Here is a 24,553-nt window from a genome sequence, read left to right as displayed (position 1 = left end):
AAAGAAACTCACATCCCGAAACTCATTGCCAACCAAAGCCATTGTTCGTTGAAAGGCTTCATTCTTCCTCTCGGCATCAGGTTCTATCGATCCAAATTCAATTAGTTTCCCCACCAAACAAATCTGAATAAAGATACGGGGACCGACGGTGACCAATGTAAACAGATGTGGTTATAGGCAATAACATATATCAAATTTGTCAAATCATTTGGTGTTAGAATGCCTACTGTTGAATTCAAGTTTTCTTTACACAAAGTCAGCAGCCAAAAGATTATAAGATAGAATGCACTGAAGAAGGATTGCTTTAAATACCTCGTTTTCTTTGTTCACTTTAATTCAGTGGCAGACTGCGATTGAGATACCAACCAGTCTCACAAATTGATTATAGGAATATTTAGAGACTACCATATATACTCCATTAGTAGAGAAAAGCTTGCAAGAAACGATATTTCGCACGGTGCCTTTGAAGAAGAGAACACGTGGCATCAGCCACTTGTTGTTTGATGAACGACAATCACCATCCTCAGCCGTGATAATTGAAATGCAAAGTTGAAAGTGATAGAAGCTCCATAAATAAAGTTTCTAAAGTGTTACTTCAATCAGTTTCTGTTATGAAACTGAATGGAAATTCAGCTTCATAAGTTACTTTATTAAGTGATGAATTTATGCGCACAAAATATACCATAAAAAGGTTGCACGAAAATGGAAACATAATCTAAGGTATGTCTGAATTTATAAGTAATAATTTAACTCCGAGAGTAATCAAACTATATTAATTACGAGCAACTTTCATGTGGTGCACCCTGTGGAAGTTACTTACCTCTATGGCCAAAGCAAACTATTTGATTCTATTAGAGATAGATGCCTTCACTTGCTCCTCTCTCTTTAATGACATCTATGTCCGGTGTCAAATTTGTATCAGAGCTTTGGGTTCTCAAAATTTATGGCTCAACGACATTGGCGTAATGCAAGAGTTGCAGAGCCTCCTGTTCGTGAGAGGGACTTGGGTGATATAGAAAGGGATGATCTTAAAAGACAAGTAGAATAGCTTCAGCAACAATTACAACACCTTGAAGGAACTCAAGAAGCTGCTCCTAATGGTAGTTTGGAAGAAGAAGGCTCAATCAATGACGGGGTAGATTATAATCCCTTCCATCAGGAACAAAGCTCCAATAGTGAATTTTCTTCTCGTTCTCGAATTCATAGGCATCGCGATTCTTATCAGCCTTTCGACTTCAAGGTCGAAATTCCTGAATTTGAAGGAAGAATGCAACCAGAAGAGTTTGTTGATTGGCTTAATACTGTTGAACGCATTTTTTAATACAGAGATGTGCCTAAAGATCGCAAAGTGAAACTCATTGCCATTAAACTTAAAAAGTATGCTTCTTTATGGTGGGAAAATCTTAAGAAGCAAAGGGAACGAGAGGGACGGAGAAAAATTGTTACTTGGGAGAAAATGAAAAAAGTGCTTAAGAGAAAAGTTTTGCCCGATAACTACACGCAAGATATCTACCTTAAGTTCCACAACTTCAAGCAAAAGGAATTGTCAGTGGAAGACTATACAGCAGAGTTCGACAACCTAATGATGAAGTGTGATTTGGTGGAGGCGGAATAGCACACGATCGCACGCTATCTGAGTGATTTAAAACTTGAGATTGGTAATGTGGTCCAGCTCCAACCATATTAGACTTATAGTGATGTATGCAGACTTGCTCTTAAGGTGGAAAAACAACAAAAAGATGCTCGTGGTGGGGGTATTCGGTTCACAATTCGTGATGTCAATCGAGGGAGTGGCTCTGTTTCTAAGCATAATTCTAGTTCGAATTCTACTGCAAAGAAAATTACGAGGAATTATATCGGGAAGGATCTAAACAACGAGCAAGTGGTTCGAATGCTAGTTCTCGTCAATGTTTTAAATGCCATGGTTATGGGCGCATTGCTTCTGAGTGTCCTAATCGTAGGGTGGTTGCCCTTGTTGAAGAGGAAAAAGATGATGAGGATGCGGAAGATCATGAAAATCCTATTGTCGAAAAGGATGTTGAAGATGGAGAAGTTACATATGTTGATAATGGAAACTCTCTAGTTATTCAAAAGAGTTTGAGTATTGTTTGTGAAGATGGAGAAGATTGGCTGAGAAAGAATATCTTTCACACCAGATGCACTTGTCATGGAAAGATATGTAATGTCATTATTGATAGTGGCAGTTTTGAGAATGTGGTAGCAACAAAAATGGTGAAGAAGTTGAAGCTCAAAACGGAGCAGCATCTTCAGCCTTATAAACTTTCTTGGCTTAAAAAAGGAAATGAGATAGAGGTAAACACACGATGCTTTATTTCATTTTCTATTGGGAATAAATATAAAGATGAAGTTTGGTGCGATGTTGTCCCTATGGATGCATGTCATTTGGTTTTGGGTCGTCCTTGGCAGTACGAAAGAAGGGTTGTTCATAATGGTTATAGGAATACTTATACTTTCATTAAAGATGGACGTAAAGTCATTTTGGGTCCTTCAAAGGTAGAGAAAAGTTCTAAACCTATCAGAGGAGTGGAAAATAATTTGTTGACTGTTTCAGATTGTAAAAAAGAATTGGAAATGGGCAGTGAAGTTTATGTGCTGGTGGTGTTTGAGGAAAATGAAGATAGTAATGAGTCGTCTTTGATTATGAAGTATTTTCTTGAAGAATTCTCAGGTGTTGTTCCAGAAGAATTACCACATGGCCTTCCTCCCATGAAGGACATTCAACATTGCATTGATCTTATTCCGGGTTCTGTACTACCAAATAAAGCGGCTTATCGAATGAATCCAAAGGATCACGAAGAATTACAGAGGCAAGTTGAAGAGCTTATAAGGAAAGGGTTGGTGAGAGAAAGAAAAAGTCCTTGTGTTGTTCCTGCCTTATTGGTACCAAAGAAATATGGGTCTTGGCATATGTGTGTTGACAGCAGAGCAGTGAATAAGATAACGATTAATTATCGTTTCCCTATTCCACACCTTGACAATCTTCTAGACCAGCTCTATGGTGCTACAATTTTTTCTAAGATCGATCTTCGAAGTGGCTATCATCAAATCAAAATAAGACCTGGTGACGAATGGAAAACGGCCTTCAAAACGAGCGATGGACTTTATGAATTGATGGTTATGCCATTTGGTCTATCAAATGCCCCAAGCACTTTCATGCGGCTGATGAACCACATTTTTAAGCCTCTGATTGGTAGATCTATTGTTGTGTATTTTGATGACATCCTTGTGTACAGCCAAGATGAAAAACAACACTTGGAGCATCTTCGCCAAGTCTTCGAGATTTTGAGAAATCAAAAGCTTCATGTCAACTTGAAAAAATGCAGGTTCTTCACTAATAGCCTTGTCTTTTTGGGTTATGTTGTATCGAAAGATGGAATTAAAATGGATACAAGCAAGGTGGTGGAGGCATTTTTTGAGCTGGCCAATTCCTAAGTGGCTACATGACATCCGAAGTTTTCATGGTCTTGCTTCTTTTTATCGATGATTTATTAAAGGGTTCAGTACAATTGTTGCTCCAGTAACTGAATGCTTAAAAAGAGAAGGTTTCAAATGGACTAAAGAGGCACAAGAGAGTTTTGAAATCATTAAGAGAAAGGTGACTAAAACGCCTATTCTTTCACTTTCAGATTTCGGCAAGGTGTTTGAAGTTGAGTGTGATGCCTCTAATACGGGAATTGGTGCTGTACTCAGCCAAGAAAGGAAACCAGTCGCTTTCTTTAGTGAAAAATTGAATGACTCCCGTAAAAAATACTCAACTTATGACGAAGAATTGTATGCTATTTGCCGAGTTTTGAACCATTGGAGTCAATATTTTCTTTCAAGGCCATTTATTCTCTTCTCCGACCATGAGGCACTAAAGTTTATCAATAGTTAGCAGAAGCTTAGTAGAAAACATGCCGGATAGGTGGCGTTTCTTCAAGCTTATAATTTTACCATCAAGCATAAATCGGGTGCTCAGAATGTTGTTGCTGATGCTTTAAGTCGAAAACATTCCTTGCTTTCTTTTATGCAAGTGAAGGTTGTAGGCTTTGAAATTTTAAAAGTGCTATACAAGGATGATTCTTTCTTTGGCAGGATTTGGAGAGAATGTGAGAATGGATCATACGAACAGTACCAATTGCATGATGGCTTTCTTTTCAAGGGGAATCGTTTATGTATTCCTCAGTGTTCTTTGCGGGAATCTATTATCATGGAGGCACATGGCAATACTGTTGGAGGTCACTTTGGAAGGGATAAGACGTTAGCTTGCTTGCAAGGTAATTTCTATTGGCCAAAGATGGATAAAGATGTTGTGCATCATGTGCAGAGGTGTATAACCTGTCATATTGCCAAAGCTCATGGTCAAAGCACAAGCCTATGCAATCTTTTACCAGTCCCTGAAGCTCCTTGGGAAAATGTTAGTCTAGACTTTGTTGTTGGGTTGCCAAGAACTCAAAGAAACAAAGACTTTGTCATGGTGGTGGTTGATTGATTCTCAAAAATGGCTCATTTTGTTCCGTGTAACAAGACATTAGATGCCTCTCATGTGGCTGATTTGTACTTCAAGGAGATTGTGAAGCTACTTGGAATTCTGAAAACCATTGTCTCTGATCGTGATTCAAAGTTTTTGAGTCACTTTTGGCGTACTCTTTGGAAGAAGTTGGGAACCACACTTAAATTCAGCTCTTCTCATCATCCTCAAACTGACGGTCAGACTGAAGTGACGAATCGAAGCTTGGGAAATCTCTTGAGAAGTTATGTGGGCAAGAACATTCGTCAATGGGATCTTATTTTGCCTCAGATTGAATTTGCTTACAATCACTTCATACATCAAACTATTGGTCTAAGTCCCTTTGAAGTAGTTTATCGCAAGAATCCAATCAGTCCTTTGGATTTGGCTCCACTTTTGACTGATCATCAATTTAGTGGAGAGGCTGAATAACGCTCTAAAAGTATCAAGAAGATGCATGAACAGGTTCGAGATAGAATATTGAAGCAAAATGAGAAGTATAAAATCTGCAGACAAGCATCGAAAACATGCTAAGTTTCAATAAGGAGATTTGGTTTGGGTTCATTTTAAAAAAGATCGTTTTCCACCTGGGAAGTATGCTAAGCTTAGGCCAAGGGCTGATGGACCATTTAAAGTGTTGCAACGCATTGGTGATAATGTTTATAAGATTGAGCTACCAGATGGCTATGGTGTTTCGTCAACATTCAACATATCAGACTTGTCTCCTTATCATGAAGAAAATGATCAAAACTCGAGGTCGAATTTTTTTCAACTAGGGAGATTAACGAAGGGGCGTTGGTAATGGTCCAGAAAGCTAGTTCATTTCAGGGAGTGAGCCCGAGAGAAGATTGTCACTTGGGTACAAAGTACTACGATTGAGTCAATTCACGGAATAGTCCTCTTCAACCCATTAATAGCTTAATCGAGAGTCTCGAAATGTCTCAAGTAGTCAAGTTCCCAAGCTTAGGTTAGATTTCCTAGTGAAAAATGTTGGAAAAGGGTGATAAGGTTTCAAGCTTGAATAGACGGCCAATGTCATTTGGAATAGCTTTTCAGGCGATGATCAATTATAAAATGGGAAAAAATGTATACATTGTAGGCTTATAGTATTTAAGTAATCTCACGTGCGACACTCGTATGACGCTGAGTAAGATGATTCATTACATAGAACTCTATCAAATTTATTGAATTCTACAAACTCACTACTATTTTAGTAGTGAAATTGTTAAAATCAAGATCAAGAACCAACAATTGAAGATTCAAAAATTAAAAGCATAGATGTGACTATAAACTAGAACCGGCCGAATAAGATTAGTACGCTTCTAAAAACACATCATCACTAGTTGTAGAAAGAAAATTACAATTGAGATCAATCTCCACAAGTGACTCTGCATTAGAAAATTATCTTGGGATGGAACCAGACAAAAGTTGTTACTATGGTGGGATTCTGCCAACGAAATAGTTATTACAAAAGTCCATTTGGTTAAACTTTCCAAGCGAAGAAGCCAATGGCCCAAAAAGCTATCTCATTTCAATAAAAAAATGTCAACATTAAAATTTATTTCAAGGTCAAGTGGAATGATCCCACAAAAAAAAAAATTAAATTCAAATTAAGGACTTGAAGACCTCTGAGATTCCCAATTCCTTTACATATAGGCCCCCATAGCAAATTGTTACTAAGAATGACCCTCTGCAGCAACAATGTTACCAATCTTCCCAAGAAGAGAACCTCTTAACAAATTACTAGATGCATAAAGCACCATCAGGTTCTCTGAGTTTTACTCTCCCATTTGCATTATACCTTTGAGATTACTGGACTGGAGATCAAGATACATCAATGGCTGGAATTGAACTAAAGAGATTACTATTATTAGAGAGAACTGACTGAGTAAGATTAATCCACTGGTCCAACAAATCTTCAATGGTACCTAACAGCAAATTCCTAATAAGATCAATCTCTAAAATTGACTCTGAATTAGAGAAGTCTCTTGTTACGCAACCAAACAACTTGGTTGTTGTTCAAACTGATATACTTCGACCTTGATTAACTTTTAACCTCTAGTGGGGGGATTCTACCAACTTGTTACTAAAAAGCCAAAGCGAGACCAATTGGTTCCACTTTCTAAGCCCAGAAGGCAAACAACGAGAAAGCTATTCAATTTAGCAGAATAACTCATCGAAAAAGTAAAACTAAGAGAAGATTTCTACTTAGGTCTAAGAAATGCAACTGAGAGGATTCACACAGTCGACGCAAAATAGTCATTTTCGACCCATTTTTAGATAAATCACTTGCCCTGAGATGTTTCAATTTCTCAAGCATACGTGTGAATAAAAATTATAATACAGCACCAAATATAATATAATTAAAAATTAATATAATATAGTATAACACCAAATATTATATAGTATTATTATAATACAGTGTTAATATAATATAATGTAATACATTATATCTATATTAAAATAATATAATACAGTATAATATAATATATAATATATTGTGTCAAACACACCCATAATAAAAAAGAAAAAGCCATAAGATATGATTTATCATTTGTTGGGGAGCTTAAGTGCATTTTTTTATTGTTGCAAGTTCATTACCAACAGCATTGTCAATACTATTTACTTTGCCGTACATGTTTTTGTGAGTGTAGCATTATCGAACACTAATTTAGATGGCAAAGAACCATTTTTTTTTTTTTTGTAGAAAACTTGTGATAATTTTTTATAACCAAACCGATAATAGAGCTGGACAGTGGAGGGCTTCGAAAGGTGAACAATACGGCAAAGTAAATAGTTGGGTCCGCCCATGTTTGGGGTACATTTAAATTTTTTATTTAATTCTTTTAGCAGGGTTTGAGGTATATTTAAAAGAAAAATTAATGGTCCAGAAGAGATTGAAGTCCCTCCTGAGCCTTAGGTGGGTCTGCCTATGTTTGGTACCCCTTGTTACATGAGGTTGCATTGTATTCCATGTTTGAGGCGCCAAATTGCTGTATTAGGTTGAATTATAATGCTGCAACTTGGCGCCAAAAGTCGGGCTTAACTAATGCCTTCCATTGTTTTAACTTTGTAATAATAACAAATAAATATAATTTTTTAATTTAGTATAATATAATAAAATATTTTTTATTTTTACATTATAATTATTAATATAAATTAATAAATTAATAATTTATTATTCAATAATATTATATTATATTATATTAAAAATATAACTAAATAACGTTTATTTAATTATATTATAATAATTAACATATAAAATTGATTAATCTTTAATAAGTTAATAAGGCTAATAATAAATACTTAAATAATATATGAAAGTAAAAATATAACAAACTATTGGATTAAATAGTTATATATAGTAATTAATGTATAAAAATCGATTACTACTCAACAATTTAATACAACTACTAATAAGTACTTAAGTAATAAAAATTATTACATTATTTAATTGTATTACAATAATTAAATCAATTTTTTAAAATAATTTAATATAACTAATAATAAATGTTTAACTATGAATAAATTTGAACAATATTAATTGAAAACTAATAATATAGTAGTTGCTGGATTTTTTTAGCACAATTCATTTGTTAGTGAATATACTACCACAATTGTATCACTTTATTATTTTTCAGTTATCTTGTGGTACATTTAAACTTTTATTCGATCATCCTAAAATGATTTTTGAACTAATTTTATAGATTTTAACTAATTATTTATGGTTTTATATTATTTAGAGATTATTTGATTAAATTATTTGCTTTAATCTTTATTTCACAGGTTGTATATTTAGAAAATACTGAAAAATATAAGCTTTAATTTTTAAGGCTATAAGCTTTAATTTTTATGAAGAATTATGATTTTTTAAAACATTTTTATTAAAAAAATAAATTTCTATTTCTTATTTTTCTAAGTAGTAATAAATATTATTTTCTAAATATATAATTTAAATTAATTACAAAAAAATTAATATAATATAGTGCAGCACTAATATAGTAAATTAAAAATTAATGCAGTATAGTGTAGCACCAAATATTATATAACATTATTATAATATAATGTTGATACAATACAATATAATATAATATGTTTGTATTAAAATAATATAATACAATATAATATAATACAGTGTGCTAAATACACTCATAATGAAAAGGAAAAAGGCATAAGATATGATTTGTCATTTGTTGGGGAGCTTAAGTGTATTTTTTTTGCTGTTGCAAGTTCACTGCCAGCAGCATTGTCAATACTACTTACTTTGCCGTACATGTTTTTGTGAGTGTGGCATTATCGAACACAAATTTAGACGGCAAAGAACCATTTTTTTTTTTGTAGAAAACTTGTGATGATTTTTCATAACCAAAACGGTAATAGAGCTGGACGGTGGAGGGCTTCGAAAGGTAAACAGTAGGGCAAAGGCATGGGCGTCAACTTTTGCTTTTTGAACCCATTAGAAGCACTTTTTATTAGCTTTTGCTTTTCTCCTTTAAGCACTGAAATAAGAGAAGCAAAAACAAAATCCCACCAAAAGCCAACGTACAAGAATCAATTCCACCAACCACATGGAACAGCAAGACTTAAGAATAAAAGAATAACCACACTCCAACAAAGATTTGGAGAATAAAATAAGGTGGGGCATGTTAGATGGCTTTGGTTCGTGTGACCGTCTCTCTCTCTCTCTCTATTTGTTTAGTTTATTTCATTTTTTTAATCAATTATTATCTTTGCTTCTGCTTAATCCATACATGTGTGTACACATCTCTCTAGGATAAAAAGAACGATGATTTTGATTTTGTTTGTTGGTTTTGGAGTTTTGGATTTGAAATCTCTGCTTTTGCTTTTTAGTGTGCTTACATAGTCCTTATAAGATAATTTCGCCCTACCCTTTACCCTTTTTGATAATTTTTAAATCATTTCTCTTACTTTTGAATTCTGAAAGTGATTAATTCTAATTATTGACCATCGTCCACTTGTTAAAGTATAAAAATACCATTTTTTTTAATATTTTTGTTGACTAAAGATTTCAACTCTAAAAAAATACTTTTTAAATTAACAAAAATAATAAAATAAAAATGAGGCAGTCCTTAAAATTCAAAAAACAAAATTGCCTTGGCCACACGCGGCCATGGATTTGACTCCCAGGTTGCCATGGCCGCACGCGGCCAAGGCTTTGGTTCTAAGCCACCGGGCTTTAAGTCTTTAATGAACCTATCAAGATGCAGACGCGCACCAGGAAAAAGGTTAAAAAAAAACTCATTGCTTTGACAAGGAATCTTAGTCTCTTCAAATATATCGGACCCAATCTTAGGCTCAGATACTCCCAAACTTTAAGGAGATTAGGCTCAAAAAAGTTCCTTAATTCATCGGTTATGGGTTTTAAGAAACATAGTTGCGCTAATTAAGAGCATCGAGAGCTAACTCGAATGGGTGAAAGGCCATGAACTGAAGGATTTTACTGAAGCAGTTCATATCAGAAATAGAGCTTCGAACAGCTTTCGTGCTTTGCCCCATTTGGTCGAGACCAAAAGCCAAAAACAGAGAGTATATTAGAAGCCGTCTCGTACAACAAATACAGAGCTATTGAAGCGGCTTGAATTATGAAACACTCAATGGAATAACTAAAACCAAAGCAATATGCTCGCCAGGTGTTGCAGTTACCATGGATTTAGTTCCCATGGCAGCGCATGACCATGGATGGATTTGGCTACCATGCCGCGCGTGACCATGGATTTGGCTACCATGGCTGTGCGTGGCCATGGGTTTGGTTTCTATGGCCACGTACGGTTAAGGGTTTGGTTGCCTTGGCTGCGCGTGGCTATGGGTTTGATTGTGTTGCTAGCGTACGGCCATAGATGGGACTGGGAGAGCAGCCAAAGGTTCGGTATTTATGGGTGCAAAATGGTATTTTTTTCATTTTTTATTTTAGAAAACTTAGAAATATTTAGGCCATTGAAAATTGGCCTATAAAGAGGTTTGATTTTTTTTTGGTTAATTGACTATTTTGAGAATATATAAATACCATTTTACCTTTTGACATTAAAAATAACTGAGATAATAATTTTTAGGGAGTAACTTGACGTATTTAAAAGTGAAGGGACAATTTTGAGATTGTCAATTCACGAGAGGTACGTGGAAATTAGTCCTTACTACTTATGTGTCTTTTAAACTTTACTTTTCTTTTTACCTTAGTTTTGTCAATGCTCATCCACATATAACATATGAATTTTAACCTTCAAGAAAATACTTTTATTTTATTTTCCCTTGATCTTTTTTTTATTTTGTTTTACCTTGAGCCGCATCAAGAAAAATAATTTTGCTTAACTAATCTGTATATTAAATAATACTATGATAGAAAACAAAAAAAAATTATTAATATCCTAAAATAAATATAGAATTTATGATTAAATTAGTTCAATAGAATTTACTCTAATTATTTTCAATACGATTACTCTGTTTCAGTTGAGGGCTGACTTTTTTCTTTGTTTAATTAAATTAAATGAATAATATTTTTTGTTTAATGATAGTTTAATATTGAATTACAAATTTTATGTTATTTTAACATGTGTTTGCTTTTTTCTATAATTTTATAACATCAATTTACTGCTCTTATATTAATTTACTTATTTAATATTCTATATACTAATTTATGTAATTTATAAAATTTATATTTATCTCAGTATTAATGCCATAATTTTAGTCATGGAACGGTAGAATTTTCCTTATTTTAAACATGATGTTTATATGCTGGATGGATCGTCTTCAAATGCAAGTCGTTTTCGTCTATATGCATAAATTAATGAATTTGTTCCCTTGTCTCGGTGCTTATATGTTGGATATATGTTCTTTCAGAATTGCGAGATTGAACATTGATTAAATGAGAAATAGAAAATTCACAATCTGACTTCGGTCTTGCTTGGTATTAAGGTGATTTTTTTAAAATTATTCTTGTTAAAAAAATTTGATTATGAAGTAAAAATTAATAATGTGTAGTAAATGTATTTTTAAATAATAATTTTTTAAAAATAGTAAAGATATTATAGATTTTTAATCATACAAGTTGTAGATCAAATTAGCTTAGTTTTCAAGTTATAGTAGCTAATATTTACCAAGTATACTCTAAATTATAGTTGTCTAACCTCAATATCAAGTAAGCTTTAATTGAGCCAAATCAAGTTGGAATTTCTAATTCGCCTCAGCTCTATTTGAAGTTTTAGTCAGATTGTAGTTTCAAATATCCCAACTCAATTGAACTATTTTGAATTCAATTTTACTCTAGACATCAGAGATGTCTAATAGGCTAGCTACACGTGGCATAGCATGAGCATGACACACATCCAAATAGCAACATAAGACACGAGTATATTTTGATAGGACACATGGCATGGCAGGTAGACACACGACTGAATTAGGGTAAGAATTTTAGGTACATGAACCTTAAAAGGACTGTATTAGTAGAAATATGCTAAAGCACGTTTTACTAGTAGGCTAACACATGGTTCACAAGGCATCAATAACATGCTGGTCAAAGTATATTAAAGTAAAACGTTATTTATGAAAATAAATTTAAAATTTTATAATTTTACAAATAACTTCAAATTGAATCTTTTAATGTATTTTATTAGCATAAGTTTTTCAAATTTATTTAATTCTCTATTTCATAAAAAATACTCTAATTGTTTTATGTTTATAATCTATTGATGATATCATGATTTTAATAAATAAAATTATATATACCATGATTTTATATATGTATGCATTAATATTATTTTGGACTATGATCTATGATTGATGATCCTATGGAGGTTCAAGTTAACAATTAAGTTAACCCTTTAAAAATTTATTATTATTTTTGTTGTTGTTTATTATAAAAAAGAATTCTAATACTGTAATATCTAAATTAATAATTAGTATTATATTCTCTTACTATTATTAGTTATTATTATTGAATATAGACTTTAATTTTAAAATAATTATACTGAATTTGACTAAAGATATGTTGACTTAAAAAAAATACATGGATTAAAAAAAAAGGCACTAACAGTTTGATGTCTCCATAAAAAATATATATATATATTTTACTTTTTTTCATACGAGCCTACTATGTCTAAACAAAAAATTTGGACATAGCATGACACGAATCACATGATTGATCATGCCGTGCCAACCCACATATCCTCATAGGCCTTCCTTTACCAACATGACCCTTGACCATCTCTAATTTAAACCAATCCAAACCGATCTACACCTACTCCATTGCATGTAATTATCTCATGAGTCATGACAATATATAAGTATACGGCGACATACACATAAAGCTCTGGCTACACTTCATTACGGTACGCTTCCAAGTTCCAAAGGCTGCTAGTGCTGCCATACTACAGTGATTATCCAATGAAGTTTCTTTTTCTATGAATACAAGTAAAATTGACTTAAAAAATTTCTTGCAACTTTTCTTTTTAGCTTATAGTAGTAAGCTATCTATAACTATCAAAGTCTAGTCTTTTCGTTCATATTGTCTACAGGAGGCATAACCACTCGTACAAGCGATTGTGACAGGCTCCACTTGACATTTGACAAGTGCATCTATAAGGCACAAAATTTTGTTAATTAATTAATATTAAAAATTTAAATTTTGTAAGTAAAAAAAATAACAAATAAAATCATATTAGGCTGTTATATAATATGATTTATAATAATTACAAATCACGTGTCCGAACATTTCAAGAGTCATATGGAGCATTTACGCCCGTATTTATGCATGTTAGTTTATTTCTTTGTTATAAGAAATAAGAAGAGTAAAATACTCCTTTTTTTAATTTTATTTATTAAAAGATAAAGAATCGTTAAATTTAAATTTATTTTTTTAATTCTAGAGTAAAATATTCATTGACAATAAATTAAATTTAATATAGTACATACTCCATTTTAACCTTTGTATTTTTAAATCTAAGGTTTCTTTCTCTTATTAAAAATATAGGAAATTTATCATTGATCCAACATTAAAATCAATTCATTTTTTTGTTTTTTAATATAATATAATTTAATTGTAAAATTGTCAATGAAAAAATTGAAATAATAGTTCTTTATAAGTAATCATTTAAATTACAATAGTCCCCTTCTCTTTGGCATAATTATTATATGAGCAGTTCTATTATTTTTGTTTGCCATGGGTACTTCTGTCATTTTATCATATAACACACTATTTGGCGCCAAAATGCAGCACCTTAGCCAACGGCGGCGTTTCAAGCTTGCAGGAGTGATGTTTATGGTAAAAGAGAGAGAATGAGTGTTTGCTTTGTACTCTCATTTTATCTGCTGTTTGTGTTGTAGTCTAATTTTCTCTATTATATTTTCACCTCTTCAACGTTTTCTTTTACCATCTGCAACTTCCATTTTGCTCCCTGGAAATGGCTAAGCTCCTGCTCTGTCTCATGGTTTTTTCTTTAAGTTTTGGAACTTTTACCGCCATTGATGAGCCAAAACAAGAAAGAAGAAGTCTTGTTCATTTCAAAAACTCCCTTCAAAATCCTCAAGTCCTTTCTGGATGGAACAAAACGACTCGACACTGTGACTGGTTTGGAGTGAAATGTAGACACAGCCGAGTCGTCTCCCTAGTTATCCAAACTCAGTCACTCAAAGGCCCTGTCTCTCCTTTCCTCTATAATCTTTCGAGCCTCAGAATCCTTGACCTCTCCAAAAACCTTCTCTTTGGTCAACTCTCTCCTCAAGTCTCCAACCTTAAACGTCTGAAAATGCTGTCTTTGGGTGAAAACCAGCTGTCCGGTTCTGTCCCGAGTCAACTCGGTTTGCTGACTCGGCTCGAAACTCTCTCGCTTCGTTCCAACTCTTTCACCGGGGAAATGCCATCTGAGCTTGGGGACATAAAACAGCTCAAGTCCCTCGATTTTTCCGGCAATGGCTTGAATGGAACATTTCCGAGTCGACTCGGTGACTTGACTCAGTTGCAGGACTTGGGCCTCAGTGACAATCTTCTCTCAGGTTCACTCCCTGTAAGTCTCTTCACAAATTTACAGTCTTTGAGTTATCTGGATGTTTCAAATAACTTACTGTCTGGTAACATTCCCCCTGAAATTGGCAACTTGAAAAAGCTTAGTGACCTTTATCTTGGCATAAACCAATTCACCGGGTCCATACCAGCTGAGCTTGGTAACTGTAGGAATTTGAAAGCAGTGGTGCTTTCTCTCAATGCATTATCTGGGTCGTTGCCTGAGCAGCTGGCCGAGCTACAAATTTTTACGTTTTCTGCTGGAATGAACCAACTTTCTGGACCATTGCCTTCTTGGCTGGGGAAGTGGAACCAAATGGACTCCCTCTGGCTGTATAATAACCAGTTTGTTGGCCGAATCCCACCAGAGATTGGAAATTGTTCTATGTTGAAGTGCATTAGTTTGAGCAATAACAAGCTTTCTGGTCCCATACCAAGAGAATTGTGTGATTCAGGATCCCTTGTGGAGATTAATCTTGATGGGAATATGCTTTCAGGAACTATTGAAGATGTTTTTGACAGGTGTACCAATCTGAGTGAGTTGGTACTCGTAAATAATCGCATATCTGGTTCCATACCGGAGTATATCTCGGAGCTGCCATTGAAGGTTCTTGATCTTCAATATAACAATTTCACTGGTGTAATACCAGTGAGTCTGTGGAACTCGGAGAACTTGATGGAGTTTAATGCAGCCAGTAATCTGTTAGAGGGTTCTCTTTCCTGGGAGATAGGTAATGCAGTTGCTTTGGAAGAGCTTGATCTTAGTAGCAATATGTTAACAGGGCAAATACCTAAGAAAATTGGGAATCTCACAAATATTCAAATTCTTAAGTTGAATTCAAATTTTTTTGATGGGATTATTCCAATGGAATTTGGAGACTGCATTTCACTTAACACATTGGACCTGGGAAACAACAATCTCAATGGGTCAATTCCAGAGAAGATTGCAGACCTGACTCAGCTGCAATTCTTAGATCTCTCTCATAATAATTTATCTGGGCCGATTCCTTCAAAGCCTTCATCCTATTTCCGTGAGGTCAGTATACCTTATTTAAGTTATAGCCAGAATCATGGAAAGTTTGATCTTTCATACAATACGTTGTCTGGTCCAATACCTGAAGAACTGGGGAGCTGTGTGGTTTTAGTATATCTTCTACTTAGCAATAACATGCTCTCTGGTAAGATTCCTGTATCACTCTCGAGACTAACAAACCTTACAACCTTGGACTTGTCTGAAAATCTGTTAACAGGCTCCATTCCACCAGAATTTGGTGACTCTCTCAAGCTTCAAGGCTTGTATTTGGGATACAACCAGCTTACGGGTTCCATCCCTGGAAGCCTAGGTCGTTTGAATGGTTTGATAAAGCTGAATTTGACAGCCAATAAGTTATCTGGCTCAGTGCCAACTAATTTTGGAAACTTGAATGGGCTTACGCACCTGGATTTAAGCTATAATGAGCTTGACGGTGAGCTTCCTTCGTCTTTGTCACACATTCTGGGAATTGAGGGGCTTTATGTTCAGTCCAACAAGCTTTCGGGTCCAGTGGATAAACTCTTTTTAAATTCAGTGGCCTGGAAGATTGCAATAATGAACTTGAGTAATAATTTCTTTGATGGGGGTTTGCCACAGTCTTTGAGTACCCTTTCATACTTAATGAGAATGGATTTTCATCTAAATAAGTTGACAGGAGAGATTCCTTCTGACCTTGGTAATCTTGTGCATCTGGAATACCTGGATTTTTCAAGGAACATGCTAGGTGGACATATTCCAGAGAAGATGTGTAGTTTGCCGAATCTGTTATACCTGAATTTGGCAGATAATAGATTGGAAGGTGAGGTGCCGAGAAGTGGTATTTGTCAGAACCTCTCAATAATGTCACTCACTGGGAACAAAGATCTCTGTGGGAAAATTATGGGTTCAGATTGCAAGATTTTGACCTTTGGTAAATTGGCCCTGGTTGGAATTGTTGTTGGCTCTGTTCTTGTCATTGCAATTATCGTCTCTGTGCTGTGGTGGTGGATTCAAAGAAGCAACAGGCAAAGTGATCCTGAGGAAACTAGAGAAAGCAAGCGAAATAGTATCTCTGATCAAAATAGAAAGAGTATCTCAGATCGCAGCAGCAGTGCGTTAATGGAGCATTTGAGCATCAATTTAGCCATGTTTGAACCAAGTCTCCAGAAATTAACTTATGATCAGATTGTTGCAGGCACCAACAAATTCTGCGAGGAAAATGTTATTGGAGGTGGTGGCTTTGGAACTGTATTCAAAGGTACTATGCCTGACGGGAAAACAGTGGCAGTCAAGAAGTTAAGCCAGGCTACAGGACAGGGTGACCGAGAATTTGCTGCTGAAATGGAAACCTTGGGCATGGTAAAGCACCAGAATCTTGTGGAGTTGCTTGGTTACTGCTCAGTTGATGAGGAGAAGCTACTTGTCTATGAGTACATGGTCAAGGGAAGCTTAGATGATTGGCTAAGAAATCAGGCTGCATCTCTTGATTGGGGTAAACGCTGCAAAATTGCAGGTGGTGCTGCTCGTGGGCTAGCATTTCTTCATCATGGCTTCCAACCTCATATTATCCACAGGGATATCAAAGCTAGCAACATCTTGCTTAATGATGATTTTGAAGCAAAAATTTCAGACTTTGGACTTGCTCGACTGATCAGCGATTGTGAGAGTCATGTTAGCACTGTTGTAGCGGGCACAATTGGCTATGTTCCCCCGGAGTATGGGGGAACTGGGAAGGCTACTGAAAGGGGTGATGTATATAGCTTTGGTGTCATCCTACTTGAATTAGTGACCGGAAAACAACCCACAGGACCTGAGTTTGAAGATAAAGATGGCGAGAATTTGGTCGATTGGGTGCTGCATATGATGAAGAATGAACAGGCTGATGAGGTTCTGGACCCTGCAGTGCTTAATGCAAATTCAAAGCCAACGATGCTTAAAATGTTGCAGATTGCCACTGGTTGCATCTCTAATGATCCTACTGTCAGGCCTACCATGCTTCATGTACTGGAGTTGATTGAAAATATCATAATGGATGAACCTCCAGAGGAGATTAAAATAGAAAGGGGAGAATCCTCTGGCACTAAGGATATATAGCTGAGGTAAGGTTGTGAGGGTTCCTGCAGCTAACCTAAACAAAATTTAGCTTCAAAATTTCTTGATTGTCAATCAAATTTGTTGCTTGGGAGCTTCGGCATTTTTGCAATTCCTCTGAAAGCTACAAAAGAAAGCTACTCACATATATTCCTTTTATCTGGCCATGTGCTGGAGTTTGCTTTTTAATAATGGATTTCTCTAAAGTTGTTCATTGGTACTTCGTGTTTTTTTTTTTTTTTTTCATGGCCTAGTTCTCTCACTGCTAACATGTGGGATTTTCATCTTCAAAAAATGCTGATGCTAGTTGGACTATTTGCTAAACGCTTTTAAAGCCTACTAATTTGAACTTAATTATAAATTATCTCAACAAAAGAATCCCTTAAAATAAACACTATTTGCTAAATCTTTTTATGCTGTTAAATCATGCAGGTTGCACATATGGATGTTATTTCGCCTCTAACAGAGTTGCATTCTGCTTTCGGTGGAGTGGATTGAACCTTAATATAAGCAAGTGGGAGGAAATGCAACAATTTCAAGTCCAAATGGACTATCTAAGTCAATAAAGGTAACTCTGAAAATATTTAACTTTGGGAATGTGGACTACTAATGTTGATGGAAATGTTACTATTACTCTTTTAGTGCAGCCAACTTGAGAAATGGCCATTAATGGTTTTGTTTATTCTGGCTCATCCTAGCCTGAATTGTGACACGATCAAATCAGGTGGAAGAAACATTTGTAATCAACATCAGGCAAGATCACATAAACCTGTTATGTCATATGGCCGATCAGATTTGTTAAACCAATGATATAGTTCTATCATAAGTGTATCACTTGTTGATTGATTCAATTGGAGAACTTCAAGTTACATATGCTTTGCAAATATTTCATTTCAGCATTTAGGATAAGATTTTTGATACTGTAGACTAATGCGTAACCATTGGGAGAATAGTAAACTGTATAAGATGAGCACGAAGATAACTGCACCCCCAGCAACAGCATACCTGGTAATTAAGACTATATATGGCAGCTTGCTCCTAGACTGACTTTATAGATGCTTTAGGTATTAATGGTGGTGACCTCAGTTCTGGGAGTAAAAGAAATTTAGGGTTGATTCAGGAGTAGGCAGAATATCAAGAAGAAGGAATGAACTTTTTATTAGAGAAGTATTGAAGGGTATTTCTTTATTAATTTTTTCAATTACTTGGTGGCCTTTTCATTTTATACATGTTTTATAGTGGAGTTGGGTTGGTAAATCAGTATTTCTTTCTCTTCATCTATTTTATTGTTGAGCTAGTGTGTGTGATTGGGTGATGATAAAAGTTAAATGATTCATTTTACTCGGTCACAAACAATTAGTCTATCAGGGATCTTACTAGTCATTATTACATTTTCAATGTTCTTGAACTAATGTTTAAAGTTATTTAGGCAAGATTCATTTTTACTAAGTGCAGACGATCAGGTACTTTTTGACTGTGGGGCAGTACATACAGATGCATCAACTCTAGACCACCTTGCCTAATTGGGGACTAATGAGGGGGAGCACTCGTTAGGGGGAGTCTGGAAGACAATGGATGGCTTCAGTTTATTCTGATGTTATTATCATTATATTTATCTGGATCTTCGAAATTTCTCAGAATGGAGAAAGTTGCTAAATTCAGACTCAGTTAGAAACTGTGCGGATGGACTGTACATGGGTAAATCATCTTTAGAGGTTATTTTCTGGTAGGCATTTATATTTTAGTGAGGCATAATTTGAGTTTTTTCTATTTCTATACATATTGAGTAAAACAAGACAGGACCTTGCTGCAGGGTGCATGAATTTATTGTACTTGGTTATTCTTGTTGTTTCCACTTATTCCCTTTAGATGCTGCTCCATCACTGGAGTCAATGGCTCTGTTCACAAACCATATCATCAAAAGATGTGTATTTCTTTTTGATAGTATGCTTCGTAACAGCTAATCGCTAGCTATTGATTCAATAAACATGTCTTTTAAGTTTTTAAGTTTTGAATCTCCTCTCATTTTTCATTGCAGGTGCAGTATGGAGAAGGCAGAAGCTAAGTGGTATGATCACAACTCTTCCAAAATTGGTAAGATTTTAAAAAAAGACCATTCTTTTACATTTAAATGTGTTAGTAGGTCAGGTTCATGTTTGTGTTCACCTATAGACATATGCCACTCATAATACCATTCTTTTGCTAGACCATTTTTCGTACATTATGAAATCGTGTACTGACAATTCCTGAGAATGCAAGAGTGCAAGGGTTCCCCGACTGCTATCAAATTTTGTTTCGAGCCTGTCAATGAGAGGTAGATGAAAAATGGGAACTCCTGTCAACATTCTTTGACTGCTGTAAGCAATTTCTGGTTTTCATTGGGATAAGTTTCCATTTTTCAGGAATAGAGAAGTAGGCAATGTTGTAGCAGTTCTTGTTGGTATTGCAATGGGACACACTTTGGTCTAGCTTGCAAGGAATAGTTGCTGCTGCTGATTAGTCTTTCAAGTTTCCAATTGGCTTCATAGCCATCTTCGACACTTTTAGTGGCTGCTGGGTTGTTTTGTGAATTGCAGAAAATGAGTGAGTGATACATCATTAAACAGAATCTTTAGAATCTGGCAGATCATGTTTGTAATTTTATTTCTTTTTTATTATCAGAAAACAAGAGTGACTCATTTCTTGGTTTTTATATTCTTAGATCAGATGTATAGAAAACTGATTAAATGATTGATGAAAGAACCGAAAAAATTAGAAAAAAAAAAATCCTGAACTTTTGTTTACAAGTGTTAAATGCAGCTTGAACACCTCACAAAATGCCAGAGCTTGAACGAGGAGCTGAAGCAAGTAAATGATAAACATCTCAGGAAAGAAGAAATGAGTTTGATTGTAGACTCCCATTTTTTTTCAAGCTAATTTTAATTATGAACTTGAATAGTAACTATGTAGGAACTTAGGAAAGTCATTGATTTGATTAACCCATATTATGCAACAAATATCAGAGACTCTGAGGCTCAAATTTGGGTAATAAGATACAAAGGAATAAAGGCATGCATTGCTCAAAATGTGGGTATTTTTGAATTTCTTAGAAGCTTGATGCTTGAAAAAGCCACAAAGTACGTTTGCTGATAATCATTTGATGCTTTTTTGGTAACACATATATTACCTCTTTGGTTCACAAAACATCATCTTAACATGTATGCTGTTCTCTCCACTCTTCAGGGCTTGTTTGGTCCATCAAGCTATAATTATTGGGATTTCAGTTAAGTAGTGAACCTTTATGTGTGGATGCCAGGAGTTTGTATAATTAAAACCCACGGTGACTTTGTTTGATCAGAAAAGCCTACTAAGTCTTTATCACATATCCCTTTACTTGTACTTGAAATCCATTTTCAGCTGTTATTAGCCTCCAGGGTCAAGTTATGATAATTTTGTGTCTTCTGTTGTGTTATGGGAATAATTATTGATTGGGTGAATTGCAGCGTTGATGAGCAGCACAAAGAGGCTGAGCAGCTTCGAGATTTGACATCAGCTCGGAATGTCGAAACACTAAAGCTGAAGATAATGAAACTAAGGAGAAGGAGATCCTTAAAAGAGAACTCTCTTCTTCTCAAGAGGGCTAGAATACAGGTATGTGAAGCTCGAGTCATTGTTTGATTCTTCTGCAGCTATTTGATCTCAAAACACATGGTAATTCTTCTTCATCTTCCGTTATCGTTTTTTCTAATTAGGGTTTAGATTATCAAACTAGTAAATTATCCTTCATTAAATTAAGCAGAAGTTTCTTTTTCTTTTTCTTTTTCCATCAAATTGTAATTGTCCTTCTTTAAATTTGTTTAGGTACCGAATTTGGCATTTCTTTTCCCAACTTTTCTTAGTGTCTGAGGTGAGTCCACTTCTCCACTCTGCATTTTCATATTTTTCGCGTCTGTTTGGTTGTTGAGAAAAGAAAAACAATTGAGCGAATTGAGTTTTACTTGTGTATCAGTAGCATCTCTCCATCTACATATTATATGTTTCAGTAATTAATAATGTTACATAGTTTTGAAGAATTTTGAGCAATATGCGTGTTTTCTTTTCACTGATGAAGCTGAATGGAAACACTTTGATGGATGTAGCCTTCGAAAGAACAATCTTTGGTTGGCAATGAGTCTCTGGATGTGAGTTTCTATGATATAAAATATCAAATTTAATTGTTTTGGTACCTTTGGTTTTTTAATAGTTATATCTAGGTAATAAATAAACTGGACAAGTAATTTCTTTCACTTCGCATTTGCTAATTTCAGATTTTTATTATTTGTATAATCTTTTATATTTCAGTTCTTAATTGTATTGGGAGTTAGCTCTAACTTTTTCTTTCTTCTATTTGATGTGCATGGTGTTGGTTTAGGTTCTTTGTCCGATATGGATGATTCGACTGCTACATTTGCAGAGGTGGACTCTTTAGACTTGTGAGTATGTCTATGACATTGATGCTTGTTTTATAACGAATATGCATTGCATCTTATAACGCTTGAGATTGTACAAAATGCTAATAAAACATTTCATTGTTGGTCTGGAGATGATCAGATTGCATATCCCTTGTCTCAGATGAACTAAAAGATATACCATGAACAATGCAGGCACAGATAGTTTATGGAGCTTTACATGATCTTCAGTTTAGGTGCAATCGTTCTTGACAATGTCAGCGGCACCTTTGACATTTGGAACAAGTTTTATGCCAATTCAACCTCAGGTCCAGGGTAAAAAACGATCAGCCTAGGAAAGATATAAAATGGCCGATGCTGCTGAAATTGTTAGGCAGGTTTACGATCAGCCAAGGATATTGTTTTGCCAAGGAAAGACATACAGATATGTATACTTTTACCCAAAAATAATTTTCTAATAGAGGTATTTTTTTCTTACTTTTGGTTAATGCCAGTATATAATTTCAACGAATTTTTCAATGAAGCTACATTTTGGGTATTTTGTGGTACAGTTTCCATAGTATTTTGTTGATTATGTTGTACTCCTTGTATGATTCTGAAACAAAAGGACGACTAAATAGTAACAAATAGAAGTAACGCAAAATTTAAAAATCCATATATTTTTGGCATTTTCAAGGGCAAAATGCAGTTGAGATATGTTTATACAATTAAGTAACATGCTTAATAATTTTTTATTAGTTACAAAACTACATAGGATTTTCTTTGGTAAGATGGATGGGAGAAACAACAGGAAAAGAAAATAATGTTAAAAAGAGAGAATATGGAAAAAAAATGAAATTAATGTGCAAAATTAAATGAATCTTTCTTTGATATATTCTTTTCATTAGGTTATATCATTACCATTTGTACGGTGGTGTGGATATTTGAACTCACCAAAATACTCTTTAATACTCATTTGCTCAATAAACCCACTATTAAAATCCAAAAATTAAGATTTTATTATATGCACACACCTAAATACCAATTACACTCCTCACATTATATTATTCTACTAAATAAACTCAAAAAATAATTAAGAGATACTTGACTTTATTATGGAGTATCCTAGAAGAGAATTCTACTCTAAGACTGAAGAATATAGGCCTTCAATTGGTTGGTTTTCCTGTTTGTTATTAGTTGAATCGAATTAAATATTTTTCAAGTTGTGTTCGAAACTAAACACAAAGCAAATATGTTTGATATTCTATTAAAAAACAAATTACACTTTAAGACTTAAAAATATAGATGGTTGATTATTGACATATTTTCAAATAATTTAAAATGAATTTAAAGAATAATTTTTTTATTAAATTATGTTAGTTTGTCTATATTTGTAATTTACATTCTAGGTACTTTAGTAATAAGATATTTTATAAAAAATTAGTTTGTAAAATATTTGAGTGGGTTCAAATATCTCATCCTTCTAATAGATGATCTTAATTAATGAGAGAACAAAAAGATTAAAAAAAATGCATGAATCTTAATTCATCGGCAGCAGCATTAGACTATGAAAGTTTCCGTTAATACAAAATCAAATCATCGATCATAATTATTGTCTACCGAGATTTTCTGGAAAATAAAAATAAAAATATTCTTTGCCCAAAACATGCACATTAATTTCGGTAATGAGATTACCAAATAAATAGGCATTTAATATTAGAAAATAAAAGGAGAATTTTCTTTTGACTCAAGAGGAATTTAATATTAGAAACTAAACGGAGAATTTTCTTTGACTCAACGTAGTTATTTTATAATTAATGCTTTAATTGACTTGTCGCATATATGCATGGCTATATACATAACCAGATGCTCTCTAGTTGTATGAATTTGTGGCAAAATTAAAGATTTTGGCAGTATGGCACTACAAAAGCTTCAAATGGTTGCCCTCGTTCTCTTTCTCGCTTTCTTTTTTGAATTTATTTGCGGTATGTTCTCTCTTTCACTTTAGTATTGTTTTTGTTAATGTTATTGTTATTTATTTTGTCATACTTTTGAATACTTATTAAAATTTACCCTTTTAAGATTGTGTTTAAAATTGTTTTTTTTACGTAATTAAAAGTGTTTTTATAGATCATGAAAAGTAATACCAATGGCTTGATTTGATGTGCGTATAATTTCTCTATATATATTACAAAATAAACTTTGCTTTGTGTGACGGTTTTAATAGTTTGATTGAAAACTTGAAGCTTTACAATTATTTGTCTAAATATTTTAAATTCTTATATATGAAGATGAGAATTTTGTTTTTGAGTGCACCCATATTGACAATTGGATTGATTTTGAGTGCACCCATTTTGATTGTTTCAGGTATACAATCAAACGAGATTTCAATCGAATCGGAAACACTGAATTCAATCCAAAACATCACCTTTCCCATTTTGCCTCGCAAACTCTTAGACGCTGGTATGAATCATATATGTATATATATTAAATTTTTTCAATTCAAAATTAAAATTTGAAAC

At 34.1% G+C, this 24,553-nt stretch overlaps 2 protein-coding genes across 10 annotated transcripts; both read left to right on the top strand.

Moving 5' to 3' along the window:
* The first annotated feature begins 943 nt into the window (after positions 1-943).
* LOC127898849 (uncharacterized) lies at positions 944-4,492 on the top strand. The gene is made up of 7 exons (XM_052431340.1): positions 944-1,039; positions 1,160-1,281; positions 1,327-1,590; positions 1,708-1,754; positions 1,838-3,412; positions 3,516-3,792; positions 4,096-4,492. Exons 1-7 carry the CDS (start codon positions 944-946, stop codon positions 4,490-4,492), a joined length of 2,778 nt encoding a protein of 925 aa, XP_052287300.1.
* Positions 4,493-13,934: 9,442 nt separating this feature from the next.
* On the top strand, positions 13,935-22,588 carry LOC102624153 (leucine-rich repeat receptor protein kinase EMS1-like). 9 transcript variants are annotated; one of them, XM_052444147.1, is made up of 12 exons: positions 13,935-17,633; positions 18,058-18,193; positions 19,081-19,351; positions 19,664-19,719; positions 19,832-19,939; positions 20,028-20,208; positions 20,425-20,887; positions 21,108-21,255; positions 21,466-21,511; positions 21,716-21,785; positions 22,016-22,076; positions 22,248-22,588. In XM_052444147.1, exon 1 carries the CDS (start codon positions 13,948-13,950, stop codon positions 17,626-17,628), a length of 3,681 nt encoding a protein of 1,226 aa, XP_052300107.1. In that variant the 5' UTR covers positions 13,935-13,947; the 3' UTR covers positions 17,629-17,633; positions 18,058-18,193; positions 19,081-19,351; positions 19,664-19,719; positions 19,832-19,939; positions 20,028-20,208; positions 20,425-20,887; positions 21,108-21,255; positions 21,466-21,511; positions 21,716-21,785; positions 22,016-22,076; positions 22,248-22,588. The 9 variants fall into 9 exon arrangements, with proteins under 9 accessions (XP_052300107.1, XP_052300114.1, XP_052300108.1 ...); XM_052444154.1 differs by having other exon boundaries at positions 19,081-19,323; positions 19,885-19,939; positions 20,425-21,255; XM_052444148.1 differs by having other exon boundaries at positions 19,081-19,323; positions 20,425-21,255.
* The last annotated feature ends 1,965 nt before the right edge of the window (positions 22,589-24,553 follow it).

Source organism: Citrus sinensis, chromosome 7 (genome assembly GCF_022201045.2).
Source record: "Citrus sinensis cultivar Valencia sweet orange chromosome 7, DVS_A1.0, whole genome shotgun sequence".
Classification (NCBI taxonomy): domain Eukaryota; kingdom Viridiplantae; phylum Streptophyta; class Magnoliopsida; order Sapindales; family Rutaceae; genus Citrus; species Citrus sinensis.
The sequence above is the reverse complement of the archived record's forward strand: the minus strand, read 5'-3'. Positions and strand labels throughout refer to the sequence as shown.

What these genes read in the sequence shown, in the direction of transcription:
- LOC127898849 (XM_052431340.1), top strand. Translation starts at nt 944, where the DNA reads ATGGCTCAACGACATTGGCGTAATGCAAGAGTTGCAGAGCCTCCTGTT. An exon ending in TTCGACAACCTAATGATGAA is followed by an intron (nt 1,591 to 1,707) that starts GTGTGATTTGGT and finishes TGATGTATGCAG; the next exon opens with ACTTGCTCTTAAGGTGGAAA. An exon ending in TCAACTTATGACGAAGAATT is followed by an intron (nt 3,793 to 4,095) that starts GTATGCTATTTG and finishes TTTCTTTGGCAG; the next exon opens with GATTTGGAGAGAATGTGAGA.
- LOC102624153 (XM_052444154.1), top strand. Translation starts at nt 13,948, where the DNA reads ATGGTTTTTTCTTTAAGTTTTGGAACTTTTACCGCCATTGATGAGCCA.